Raw genomic sequence first — 13,863 nt, forward strand, 5'->3', positions numbered from 1 at the left:
AAAAATCTTGTTGCATAGTGGTGCATGTGTGTACACTTAAAGGTATGCGTTGTAACTAATGTGTCATTGTCATTTAATATTGATTGTGATGTCAGTATTGAAAGCAATTCCTGGATATCAATATTATTTTTATTTTAGGCCCAAACTCTCAGTATACTCACAAAAATAGGCACAAAAATAGGCCCAAACTAAACTATAAAGTACCTTTTGGGTTTTCATGTCAATGTTTAGACTTAATCACTAAGGTGTTTCTGCATGACGGCTGTTGGAATTATCAGATTGTTTTCTGTTATTATGTATGTGTATTGAAATAGAAAACACCATACTCCTCACTGTCAGGGTAGCAGCAAATATAATAATCAAATAATCAAATTTTACAAACTCATAAATTATAACATGCAGTTATTAGCTCGCTGGACAAGAACACAAATAGAGTAGTTACCAATTAAAAATAGATTATTATGGTGATAACAGATTATCAATATCAATGTTTTTTTGCCTAAAATGGCTCTTTTGATAGTAAAGGTTGCTGACCCCTGGACTAGTGTGTCCTTCCAATTCTGCTAAAACCTCAACTCCCATAATGCTTTGTCCGTTTATTTATTTGTTTATTTATTTATTTATTTATTTATTTATTTATTTATTTATTTATTTATTTATTTATTTATTTAGTTATTTAGTTATTCATTTTCTTTAATATTAGAATATCAGTGAATAGTTGTAATCCTGATCCACACTTTGTACCAGTAGGTGGCGGTAATGCACCATAAGTTGTTTGCCAACCTCACTAAAACACCACAGAAGAAGAAGCACCAGCGGTACAGTACTGGGGGGCTAACTCACCAAGATAAAAACTAAACCACTTATATCTATATAGTTCAACAGTTGTATGAAACATTTCATATCTAGGGCCTAGGTAGTAATAGTCTATGTGTAAGTAGCATCTTAAAGTAATAACAGGCTTATTGCTGCTTCATATATAGTATAAACGTGCTGTTAGCACTGTTAGCAGTGAGCTAGCATGTGAGCTAGCCACATGTTTGTTTATGCTTTGAGCAGCTTGTTATTGAGCCTGGTAGCTGGTAGCAATCTGCTCAAAACAGCGAGGTTAACAGCAAAATTAATGTGGAAGTTTTATTTTTTTCGCATGTTTGGCACGTTTATTTGTGTGCACTTATTTATTTATTTTTTTAACTTAGTTTTTATTGCAATTTCAGCAACTTATACAATCATCATCACATTCTTTCCTACTGTATTTTCATTTCACAACTGTCTCTTTGTTTTTACATTTACATTTCACAACTTAAAACAAGAGGGGAGAGAGGAAACACAAAAAACAAAACAAGACTTCATCTTAAATTGTAATTTCAATTGAATTCAGAGGGAAAAGGGAGGACACATACTTAAACAATCCAAAGAATTAAAATCAAATAAAGTAAAATAAATAAATGAATTTAAATAAAAATAAATGTGGTGAAGGGTCAGAGGTCATGGAGAGGAGTGTGCACGTATTTAACAAATGTTTATACTGTAAGTTCTGGTTTGTAACAGTCTGTCTTGCCTGGAACTTAAAGTTTAATTGTACATGTTTTGATTGGCAGACTGTGTTTACAGCATATTATTGTCAAAATCACATATCAAGATTCTTAAGCAATCAATTCAGTATAAATAACCAAATACTATCACATATTATTTATGTCAGACAATGTAGAGAAACTATTATTTCTAATGTGAATATATTAGCCAGGCAGCTAGAGGTGTTATGCATCATACATAGATAGATAGATAGATAGATAGAGTACAAAACATGTTAGTAAAAAGGCAGTAAAAAAGTTAGTAGTACAAAGTACAAAAAAATATACCAGATATAAAAATACAAGGAGATGAAGAAAACTGTTAAAACTGAATATAGTGCAGGGTAACAGCTGTGCTACAAGACTATTACAAAAGTTAAAATAGTGCAGAAGAGACTATTAAAAATGAATATAGTGCATTATTATCTGTCCTGCAGACTGTCCTCCTTTGTCCCCCCCCCTCCCTAGAAAGGTGTTGTACAGTTTGATGGCTCGGGTGACAAAGGATTTCCTGAGTCTCTCTGTGGAGCACTTCAGTCAGAAATTACTGTATGACATAACTGTAATGCAGCATTTAAGACCACGAAATATTAGACCAGAACGAGCATAGATATTTTATAAACTACCATCCAGCTCTTCTTGTGTCTGCCCCTGCTGACCAACTGTTTTCTCATGCCTAGTGTCTTTAGAAATTGGTGTTACCTGAAAGTAAATGTTACATTTTCTTGTGTAGAATAAGAAAAATGTCTGCTATTTGTAACATTCAGTCATCACTTTCCTCTGCAGAGCTCATAGAAGAACATCCTACAGCTTAAAAGAAGAAAGGATGCATTGGCTCTGATTGGTGGTCCTCTTTGTGAGCAGAACACAGGATGCCTTACCACTGTGTGGCTTATGGATGCGGCAAAACTTCAGAAGATGGCGTGACGCTGTTTAAATTCCCCAAGGACCCTGAGGAGTTTCGCAAATGGGAGAAGCAGGTCCAGCGCACCCGCGCCCAGTGGGTCGCCACGCCCAACTCTCACCTCTGCAAAGAGCATTTTGGCAAGGAGTACTTTGAGCCCAAACCGCACTCAGGGGCTCTGAAGCTGAAGGTGGGAGCTGTTCCTACAGTGTTCGTCCGTCCGCACTGTTTCTCCTGCGATGGAGTGGGCTGTAGTAGCTGCCTGCCTGCTATCCAACGCCGGGGCATCACAGCCAGACCAAGAGAGCGTGCCACAAGTGTGAGTAGTGGTTCACTGCAGAGAGAAAGAGAGAGCTCCTGTCATTCTGACAGCTTTAAGCGAGCTTCTTTGAATGTTTACATGTATGATGTAAAGTCACATTCATGCATTCATTTACCACTTTTTCTTCTTCACAGGCAGAGTGTGATGATACTGATGGAGGAGGTGACGTAGAGCATCTGACAGGAGGAGAAATGAAGCGGGAGGAAAAAAACGCAGACGACCGACCATGTATGGTGCAAATTAGGAACAATTGTTAATAGAAGTGGAAGTTTTCCACAAAACACTTGAACCAATACAAATCCCATCTGTATAAGCTCAAGGGGCTGTTAATACGATTTGATGATTTTTATTTATTTATCTTTACAGTGGTGTGTGAGATGTGCGGCGTCGCCGGCACCGTTGGCACCTTCTTTTCGAAGACCAAGCGTTTCTGCAGTATATCCTGTTCACGTTCCTATTCATCAAACTCCAAGAAGTCCTCCATACTGGCACGACTGCAGGTGAGAACATCTTTCAGCAGAGCTATATTTCTCACCCAAATGCTTCCCAAAAGCAAAAGTTTGCAGCTACTCATGGCTTTATTATTTATTTGTTGAGCTTGACAGTACAATCACTTATACTGTTGACCACTAGGTGGCACCAATGGGGCAGTTGTAGTTGATTGTTTTGCTTAATTAAATAATTACACTAACTTTTCAGGAGTTTGGCCACCTTACACATTTTGTGACATACTAATGCTGTATCTGACAGTAAGTTAGAGGTCAAAACGTTAGTGTCTAGAGTTAGTGTTGTTTTCCAATTCCGTAGCTTCATATGGTCATATTGATGATTGATTGTTTTTAGTGGTACACAGTGTCAGCACTGACCTTAATGAAAATTGGACACTTGAGTTGAGTTTTACAAGCAATCAAAATCAGCAGAGCGTATCTTGCTTGACAGGTGCGAGTGCAGAGATTACAGAGAGTACATTTAGTGATGAAGGAGTGCAAAACAATGTGAAATGCATATTGTTAAGACTTGTAAGGGGATGTGGTCTGCCACTTCTTGTTTCAGTAGGGAAAAACATCAGGATTAAGCAACGCTGGTGGTTTTTGTGATTACTATTGCTTCATTGGTCGTTAAAGAGAACATACAGTAGTTCTATCCAGATTGTTTTGCTGTAATTTGTTGAGACTTGAGACTTAAGGGTTTGGTTTAGGTTTGTGTGCGATGCCTTCCCAAGTTTGAAATTCATAACACCTTTAACATACAGTTTTGTTTCCCTTCACGTAGCTTTTTGGATGGAAAAATGATCCTATTCCACGCTTTCTGGCAGGATCATATTTTCCCTATAGGCTGCAACTAACAATTATTTTTTCATTTATTTTCGATAAATCAACTCATCTTAAATGTCTGAAAAAGACAAAAAAAAGGTCACAATTTCCTAAAGCCAAAGGTGATGTCTTCAAGTTGATTGGTTTGTCTGACCAATAGTCCAACACCCAAAGATATTGATTTAACTCACATAAGACTAGGGCAGCAACTGACAATTATTTTCATTGTCAATTCAACTGTTTATTATTTTCTCGATTAATCGATTAGTTGTGGTAAAAATGGTAAAAAAAATGTCAATCAGTGTTTTTCAAATCCCTAGATGACGTCCTCAAATGTCTTGTTTTGTCCACAACTCAAACATATTCAGTCTACTGTCATAAAGTAGTAAAGAACCCAGAAAATATTCACATTTAAAAGGCTGGAATCAGAGAATGATAACTTTTTTTTCTCCTTAAAAATTACTCAGACCGATCAATCGATTAACAAAATGGTTTGCAATTAATTGACAACTAAATCAATTAATTGTTGCAGCTCTACATAAGTCAAAATAAAGCTGTAGTTGTAGCTATATGATGTTTATGCTGAGCGATATATTCAAATCCAAGACTCCATGTTTTTATGGCTGCACCAATCCATCAAATGGAAATTTTTTAAAGGCCCCGTATTGTAAAAAGTGAGATTTTTTATGTCTTTTATATTATAAAGCAGGTTTAAGTGCTATATAAATACTGTGAAAGTATCAAAACACTCAATCCATGGAGAAATACACACAGCCTGATTCAGAAACTGTGCATTTGAAACAAGCTGTCAGGATTTCTGTCCATTTGTGATGTCACAAATATACAATATTTAGACCATTTCACAGTTTTAAACGTTAACATTCTAAATGTGTCCCAGTTTATTTCCTGTTTGCAGTGTATGTGAATGACAGGAAGTAAACATGGACCCAAGCTGTTTCGTAGCAACGCAATTCCGTTGAAATACACTAAAACGGAGTGTTTCAGACAGAGGGTGAATACAGGTATATTCAGGCTGACAGTATGAGGAAAAATAATGTGTTTTTTGAACATTAAAGCATGTAAACGTGTTCTAGGAGAAAGCCAAAATACAAACATGAAGTTGAAAATGAGCATGATATGTCCCCTTTAATATGCCTTTCACCAAAATTCAACCTCACATAACTGGTATCTTTGGAAGTACACCAAGGTATAAAATATATGCCTAACAAATGTATTCATTTGTTGGTGTGTATTTATATTTTCACAATTTATAATGACGAACACATGGCGGCGGTATTTCCCTAAAAACTGTCGCCATTGGAGAGAAAGAAGAAGAGGAGGAGGTGGAGGAGGAGGACCGCGCTGGATTTAAATCCCTGCACCGACCTGAGAGGCTGTCTGCGGGCGTGTCTGTCTCTCTTTTCTCGCTTTAACTCAACGGAGACGTCCGTGTATTAAAACAGCTCAAATGGTGCACAAGTGTTGCGTTGTCTCCTGCTGGAACTACAACCGTCCGGTCCTCGTCTATCACCGGTTCCCAGCCGGTGAGCCGGAGAGACTGAGGCGGTGGCTGTCTGCTCTCCACATGGATGTAAACACTCCGCTCCACCTACTCCACACGCTGCTCGTCTGCCACAAGCACTTCCAGCCGGACGACTACTACAACAGCCCGGGTCCGCTGAGCCGCTCGGCCCGGCTCCTCAAGACCACCGCCGTCCCCTCCCAGACCAGGCTCACCTCCGGGACAGGTGACCCCACCGCCAGCCTCACTCACCTGGATCAACAGGTGAGTGAGGCTGGTGATGTGAAGAGTGCAGTTTCTCCTTCTGCAGCTTAAAGACAGGACAGGACCTGCAAAACACCCAATAATGAACCTAAAAACACTTTTATACAGCAGCTTTCTTCATTCTGATGCTTTTATAATGGTTTATTTTGGTTTTCACTCATCTCTTTATTTTTTTTAAATTCATATTATTGTTTTTATATTCATATTCCTAATTGCCCCTGTAATACTTACTTAACACTTTGTCTCCTTCCACCATGTCTTTTCATTGATTTGTTCTGGTTTTTATGTTACGTGCTTTGTAACTCTGTTTTTAAAAAAAAGGGCTATGTAAATAAAGTTATTATTATTATTATTATTATTTAAAAAAAGCAGAACTCCTTCAACTTTGAAAGGTAATTAATGTAAAAAAAACAACCTGTTGCAACAAGTTGACTGAGATCACAACAGCATAAAATAGGGGTTTTAGAATTTTTTTATTTATCTGAAATTTACTAACTGAGAAAAAAAAAATTCGAACATAATGTAACATTTTGATTAAAAGCCAATTGTACAAAAACTAAGGTATGTTCAAACGAGCTGAAAGGATAAGTTGACTAATTGTTAATTAATCGATAGAAAATGTACTGGCAAACATTGTATAACTCAATCATTATAGTTGACAACCTTCAACTGGTTCTGACTTCTCAATTGTGAATACTAGCTGTCTTTATTTGTCTACGATATTAAACTAAATATCTATGTGTTTTGGACTGTTGGACGAAAGAAGCAATTTGAAAACATGAGGTTTAGCTCTGGGAGAATTTTAGCTTTTTTTTGTTTGTCATAAACCAAACGGTGAATTGATTAATTTAGAGCTGCAACGATTAATCGATTAGTAATCGGTAATCGGTAATCGGTTTGAGTAATTTTTTAAGAGAAAAAAAAGTCAAAATTCTCTGATTCCAGCTTCTTAAATGTGAATATTTACTGGTTTCTTTACTCCTCTGTGACAGTAAACTGAATATCTTTGAGTTGTGGACAAAACAAGACATTTGAAGACGTCATCTTGGGCTTTGGGAAACACTGATCGACAATTTTTCACCATTTTCTGACATTTTATAGACCAAAGAACTAATTGATTAATCAAGAAAACAATCGACAGATTACTAGACAATGAAAATAATCCTTGCAGCCCGAGACCAAACCTGTCCATAGTTGTAATTAGTTGACATTTGTTGTGCGTGTTTTTCTTCCTGTGTGACGTTATGCATGAAGACAGGTTGTCTGGCAATGAATTTAATCCCAAAGAGTTTGATTTTTGACTAATGTTCAGTGTGTTTTGCCATTCTAACCAGTCTAGCTTCTTTCAGTCTTCTCTTTGCATATCGGGAAATATAACCGGAATTTGTCAAACTCTCTGAAGCTTTCACCTTTGACAGCAGTGATTAGATCTGACTCGTTACTCTCCTCCGCTGCACTACATGCCAGCAGTTTGAAATAAACAGTCTGTCATATGGCTAAATGTGCAACAAGTGGTGAAGCGATCACAACAATGAAGACGATGAGACAACTTTGCTCAGTCTTTCTTTGTGCTTCTCTCTCTCCAGGGACGGCCCCCCTCAAAAAAAGCAACAGTGCTGAGCAAGGTGAACAAAGCCCCCCCAGCCCCAACAGGTGAGGCCACTGAACAGGTTACTTGAGTCATTTGAGACGCATTCTGAAGTCAGATGTGAACTCTAATGTTACTATGATACTAATGATACTAGGTCTGACCAGGGCCATACAGTTTTGTGGGTGACCATTGATTTATCCCACGTAGACCAACTTTACTGGTATTTGGAGCTTGTTTGGGAATATTAGAAGCTGAATACACCACTTGTAAACAAGCATCTCACAAGATTTGTATGTATGATTCCTCTGTTTCCATTCTGTAGCACTGGCTGCAGGTTTTGAATGGGGCGCCTACTTGGAGAAGGAAACCTCTTTGGCTGCATCAGTGTCCTGCTTCAGACATGTGAGTCCTACCTGCTAAGTGTAATTAGAAACAATGTTTTTACACCCAGGTGGTAAATGTGCCTCTAGTATTATTGTAGGGACAATTATGCCAACTTATGTAAACATTTAGACTTGCACACACACAACCTTTTAAACACCAGCATGAAAAAAATATTCCAACATAAAAAAAAACTAAACTAGAAGTAAACTCTGAGCGGTGCTGAGAATAACTCATGAAATTCCCAGGGAATATATGAATGTGTAAAATACCTCTCACTGCTGATCTGTAAATGAAACATGTGACCTCCAACCTGCAGGTTCCCCTGTGTGCCCAGTGGGATGACGTCACGTTGGGGATGAGGGTGGAGGTCCTGAACACAAATGCGGTCCTGCCCAGTAAGGTCTACTGGATCGCTACCGTCATCCAGATTGCAGGTGTGTACATCCTGTATGTCAGTTATTATTTTAACAGGCCATTCTGCCATTGAATCATCTGTTTTATGATTATGAATTACAGCAGTTGTTGCATTTATTTTCTTAATCGATCTTAAAGGTTCTCTGTGGAGTTTTTGACCCCTAGCAGCGCTATGGATCTGTTTTTCTATGAGCGGGTCCCTGCTTTCTTTATCTCATGCATGCATGTGTGCACACACACACACACACACACACGGGTGAAGCGATACACATTCCTGCCAGTGGTTTCGCACCATTCTACTCATCTACAGGTGCCGGTAACGCGCAGAGATATGAAGATATAGAAGAAGAACACTGCTAGCAAGTACACATAGATGTAAAGAATCCTGGATTTAAAATACTTAAAACCTGGGCTTTGCAAATGTTTTATTAAGAAGGAAATGCATCATCATTTATTACAAAACTAAAGAGATAAAGCAGACTAGCACCCCCTAGAGGCTACAGTAATTATTACAAGATACAAAAAATTGGATGAACCGTCTGTCAATCAAACTAACGAAAGCGAACGTGCCGTTCTTTGCTCTTCTTTTAATGAAGAAATACTCTCCAGCTCTGATATAACTGATGCTATTGCAGCATCTGCACTAACCTCTTCAGGAGCCGCCATTGTTGTTTGGAACGAACTGTCACTCTGTGTCGTCTTACACACCTAAACCACGCCCGTAGCTGCCAGTAGCTCCTCACAAGACGCTGACAAGATGGATTTTTGTGCGATGTGTGATCCCGCGATTCTCTTGTGATCTCGTGACATTGCGAGAATCAAGTTGCCATGCAATGTAAGAGTAGTAGGCCTTTTAACACTTAAAACTGTCCTGATGGTGTTCTGGAGGAAAGGCCATGGGGTCAGCCAGCATATTAGGATTCATCCTCCGATGTCTGTGAATATCCACAGCAAATTTTAGTGTAGTGTGCCCAGCGGTTATCAAGGTACCTTGTTCTGTACCAAATGCAGCAGCATCAACTGTAACTTAACTTTTGCCTTCCTCCCATCTCTTGTCTCCAGGATACAAAGCCCTGTTGAGGTACGAAGGCTTTGAACACGACAGCAGCCGTGACTTTTGGTGCAGCCTCGTTTCGGGAGAGCTGAACCCGATCGGATGGTGCGCCATGACGAGCAAGCTGCTGGTGCCGCCGCAAGGTGAGGACTCGCACTCAAAGCCTGAACCACTGTGGTTCAGCTGGCTGACGTCCTGATGGCATTAGGACAGTAAACATGACTTATTTCTGTCCTGGTTGGGTCAGCACTTAAAACAAACATGGACTGAAGCGTTATACATTTAAATGTGCCGGGATTGGCATATATCAGATATTATAGCATGTTCTAATTTGACAAATTGTGTGTTCGTAGATGTGAAGCAGACCATCCCAGATTGGAGAGAGTATCTGATGACAAAGCTTGTGGGGGCCCACACTTTACCTGTTGACTTCTACCTGAAGGTAAAACTGAATGCTGAGGCTCACAACCACCTGTCTTGTACATGTGAAGAGTGCGATGAATTAAAATGACATGAATGTGGTTTAATTTATATTGAATTTAATTCATCTCTGCCCCTTCGCCATCCTCCTCCTGTCCTCTCCCTAGTTGGCAGAGGGCATGAAGAACTCCTTCAGACTAGGTATGCGCGTGGAGGTGGTGGACCCCAAACACGTGAGTCGGACCCGCCTGGCCACCGTAGACACCATCATCGGCGGCCGTCTGCGTTTGGTGTACGAAGACCAAAGCGACGCCCCTGACAACACCATCTCTGATTTCTGGTGCCACATGTGGAGCCCCCTCCTGCACCCAGTAAGCTGGTCCTGCAAAGTGGGTCATGCCATGAAAGCACCTGGTAGGTCTAGGATTTCGTTTTATCCGTACATCACACTTTGTCTTGAACTAAAGCCTTTAACTTGAAGATGTGTTTTTTTACATGGCAATAAAAATGCTTCTTTTTAAATGATAGCAAACGGTGTGGAAGCTGCTGCAGGCGGTTGGAAGGGTAACTACGACAACTCATCCCTGCTCTTTAAAAAGGTAAGAGAAATGTCATCGCTCAAGAAATAATTTATCAAATGAGTTCAAAAAGCAAAAGTAGACGCAACAGCTGCTTTGGATTTTTTTTATTAATACCAAGATGTCCATCCATGGAAACTTTGACAGAAAATCCACACTGGATATCCGTGCAGCTTGAATAGAATCTGTTTAATGGGATAGAAACACTCAACTCTGTATTTTGATGCCATTTCATAATCACAACTCACTATTTCATGACAAAGTACATGTCAAAGTGAAACGAGTGAAGTCACACTCTACATAGTGTTGCTTTAACTCAAGTTCACACTACAGGTCTTTCAAAGTCATTCGATCGCTGTACTGTTCACACTACACAACTTGCTGTCTTGTAATCGGGAGTTTTTAAGTAGTCGTGGTTTTTCTGGGAGTGGAAAATCCTGGCTAAGGTCGTGTAGTGTGAACTAGACATCAGCACAACTCCTTAACAACTACTGTGTGCCCTGCAGCCCAGATTTGTTTACATGGATGGAGGTTTCTTTGAGGAAGGGATGAAGCTGGAGGCCATTGACCCTCTCAACCTAGGAACCATCTGTGTCGCCACAGTACACAAGGTAAGACCAGTACTTTTGGTTGGTATGTTTTTGTGTGTTTAATCTTGTTTAGACCTCATCAGACAGACTAGACTGGCAAATTAGGTGGTTATGAATTATATTACACAGCAACTCCTACATTCTTTTACGCGTCTCTGACTCCGCCGCCCTCCACTCCTCCCAGGTGCTACTAGATGGCTACCTGATGGTGGGTATAGACGGCACCATATCAAACAAGGGCTCCGATTGGTTTTGTTACCACGCCTCATCTCATGCCATCCTTCCTGTAGACTTCTGTAAAAAGAACAACATCCCTCTCACGGTACCTCAAGGTAAATATAAACACGGTTAGGCTCACACTTTGTCTCCAGCACTTGTGCACTTCTGCTTGTACTAGTTTGCTTTATCATCCTGTTCTTGAAAAGGTGTTGTCAATTTATGCAGAGAAAATAACTCGAGCAGTGTACTGTTAATGAAAATACTTCCTGATTTCTTTGTGTCTCGGCAGGTTATGACCCTCAGACCTTCACCTGGGACAAATACCTGGAGAATACCAAAGCTAAAGCTGCACGGCTACGACTGTTCAACACCGTAAGACAGGAACCTAGTGTAGCATTTGAGGCCATGCTCTCTGTTTTCCTCAGTCAGATCAGTTATATTTGGTACAAAAAAAGAACTTCATCAAACAGCACTTGAACCCCGCAGTGTGTCCTTTTTCTTCAGGACTACCCGGGTCACGGCTTCTCCCCCAACATGAAGCTGGAGGCGGTGGACTTGATGGAGCCGCGCCTGGTGTGCGTGGCCACCGTGAAGCGCCACGTGGGCCGCCTGCTGCTCATCCACTTCGACGGCTGGGAGGACGAGTTCGACCAGTGGATCGACCACCAGTCCCCGGACATCTACCCCGTCGGCTGGTGCGACCTCATGGGCTACCAGCTCCAGCCGCCTCCAGGACTCGGTAAACGCCCCGTTTCAGAGCAACACACCCTAGTGTGTTGTTGCGTTAATGTTAAGCCATCAACTGGGCATCTGAGCCAGTTTATTCTGATAGAGGTGTTTACATGAGGTTTAGTAATTCAGATTGAACTGTAATTTAGATCACTGGTGTAGATGTTTTTGATCTTGTATAAAAGTCACGGGTGTTTCGTTCTGTTTTCCAGTTGATTTAATGGGATACCAGTCGGCACAGAACAAGAAATACAAGGGCCTTCCTTATGGGAAAAGGAGTGAGTTTTGACTCAGAAATGTATATGGAGTCTTGTGTCTTGCCACAGAAAGGAGACTAGCCATCACATTTGGTGTTTTCTCACATCTGATCGTTATAAAACTATCTATATAACTTTCATCTCCTTCTTTTGTTTTCCATAGGAAAGAAGACTGCAAAGAAGAGGCTCTCTGGGGACCAAGCTGAAGATGATGCCGGTCAGCAGCCTGAGGTCACCGGCACCGACGGTCCTCCTCCAAAAGTGCCTCTCATCCAGCTCAAGACTGAGCCAGAGGAGCAGGAGAGTAAGTGGACAAACTCCTAAAACATCTTTTCTCATTTTTCCTGAGACAATTTTTGGTAATTTGCTGACACAATTCTGCCTCTGTAGTCTTTGCAGTGCAGGTTAAAGTGGAGGAGGTGGAGATGGAGACCCCCATTGATCGCCCAGACAACCCTCCACAGGCCCATCTGGGGAAAATCAAACAGGAGGAGGGAGGGGAGCAGAGCAAGTCTGAATCACGTCAACCATCAGCGCAGAGCAGCGTAGAAAACGTACCGCGTCAAAAGACGGAGCCGAGCGAAACCGCAGTAAGAAGAAGTGAAGAGAGCGGATCACTGGAAGAGAGCTTTACCGGTGAAAGCAACACGGAGCAGAGTGAAAACAAGCTGAGCCAAGGAGAGGACAGTGTCATGGATGAAACTTCAGAGAGCAACACAGAGCAGGACACAACAGGAGAGGCTGCAGGAATGGAGACGTGAGACGAGCATGTCTGCTTAAAGAATGAAGAGGACAAAAGGTGGATGAGCAAAGAGATTGGGATGACTCTGTGATGGCGTAAAATAAAACAATTCTGGCGAAGACAAAACAAAAACAGAAAAAAAGCAGAATGGGATATTTAAATCACACAAAAAAGGTACAACATCAGTTGGGATAGATTCCTGTGAATAACCTGAGCTTAGATAAGCAATTTGAATCCAGAGCAGGAAAAGCGGACTCTGCCACTACCAATAAAAAAGTACTACACATAGAAGTAATTCTAGAATATAGATACATTGACTAGCTATTGCTGAAAAGATGCAGACCATAAATCGCATTAAAAACAGTGTTTGATTTTATGGAAATCTTGAGGGTCATAACTTTAAAGGAAGTATGTGTAACATTTCGGGGGTCTCTATTAGCAGAAATGAAATATAATATACACAATTATGTTTTCATGAGTTTATAATCACATGAAACTAAGAATTGTTGTGTTTTCGTTAGCTTAGAATGAGCCCTTCATATCTACATAGGGAGTGGGTCCTCTTCACAGAGTCCACCATGTTGCTACAGTAGCCCAGAACTGACAAACCAAACGCTGGCTCTAGAGAGAGACTTTCGCATTTTTTTACATTCTCCGTTGCTCCTGAAGTAGTGTTACTATGGCAAAGGATGGCGTCTAAGCGAGGCGAATGGCGTTACCACGGTTTTGTAATCGGCGGCAGATATTATCGCGGTCTTGGAAAAGGGAGGAATGAGTGGAGGGGTATTCTTGGTTGCAATCTGCAACAACACCACTAAATGCCGTCTAATCCTACACTCTGTACCTTTAAATACTTTATATACCTTAAAATCATGTCTGCATGTAGTTCACAAGGACCAGCTTAGCCAGTTTTGAAACTACCTCACTTTCTCCATGTTGGCAAATTCCACTACATAATGACATTTGTAAAAAAATGAACTTCTTTT

General features: G+C 40.5%; 1 protein-coding gene across 4 annotated transcripts; it reads left to right on the forward strand.

The window, feature by feature from the left end:
- The first annotated feature begins 765 nt into the window (after positions 1-765).
- On the forward strand, positions 766-13,786 carry l3mbtl2 (L3MBTL histone methyl-lysine binding protein 2). 4 transcript variants are annotated; one of them, XM_074620983.1, is made up of 18 exons: positions 766-818; positions 2,361-2,797; positions 2,935-3,028; positions 3,167-3,300; positions 7,486-7,552; positions 7,813-7,892; positions 8,191-8,308; positions 9,351-9,485; positions 9,696-9,784; positions 9,930-10,176; positions 10,291-10,361; positions 10,847-10,951; positions 11,115-11,262; positions 11,439-11,521; positions 11,654-11,888; positions 12,091-12,156; positions 12,299-12,439; positions 12,526-13,786. In XM_074620983.1, the coding sequence occupies exons 2-18, from the start codon at positions 2,447-2,449 to the stop codon at positions 12,894-12,896; spliced, it is 2,535 nt and encodes an 844-aa protein (XP_074477084.1). In that variant the 5' UTR covers positions 766-818; positions 2,361-2,446; the 3' UTR covers positions 12,897-13,786. The 4 variants fall into 4 exon arrangements, with proteins under 4 accessions (XP_074477084.1, XP_074477083.1, XP_074477085.1 ...); XM_074620982.1 differs by having other exon boundaries at positions 797-933; XM_074620984.1 differs by lacking the exon at positions 12,091-12,156 and having other exon boundaries at positions 798-933.
- The last annotated feature ends 77 nt before the right edge of the window (positions 13,787-13,863 follow it).

The sequence above is a fragment of the Sebastes fasciatus genome, chromosome 20 (assembly GCF_043250625.1).
Source record: "Sebastes fasciatus isolate fSebFas1 chromosome 20, fSebFas1.pri, whole genome shotgun sequence".
NCBI classification, from domain to species: domain Eukaryota; kingdom Metazoa; phylum Chordata; class Actinopteri; order Perciformes; family Sebastidae; genus Sebastes; species Sebastes fasciatus.

Coding starts and splice junctions, on each gene's coding strand:
- l3mbtl2 (XM_074620983.1), top strand. CDS start 2,447: ATGCCTTACCACTGTGTGGCTTATGGATGCGGCAAAACTTCAGAAGAT. Junction 10,177..10,290: donor TCATGCCATGAAAGCACCTG/GTAGGTCTAGGA, acceptor TTTAAATGATAG/CAAACGGTGTGGAAGCTGCT. Junction 11,889..12,090: donor CCAGCCGCCTCCAGGACTCG/GTAAACGCCCCG, acceptor TCTGTTTTCCAG/TTGATTTAATGGGATACCAG.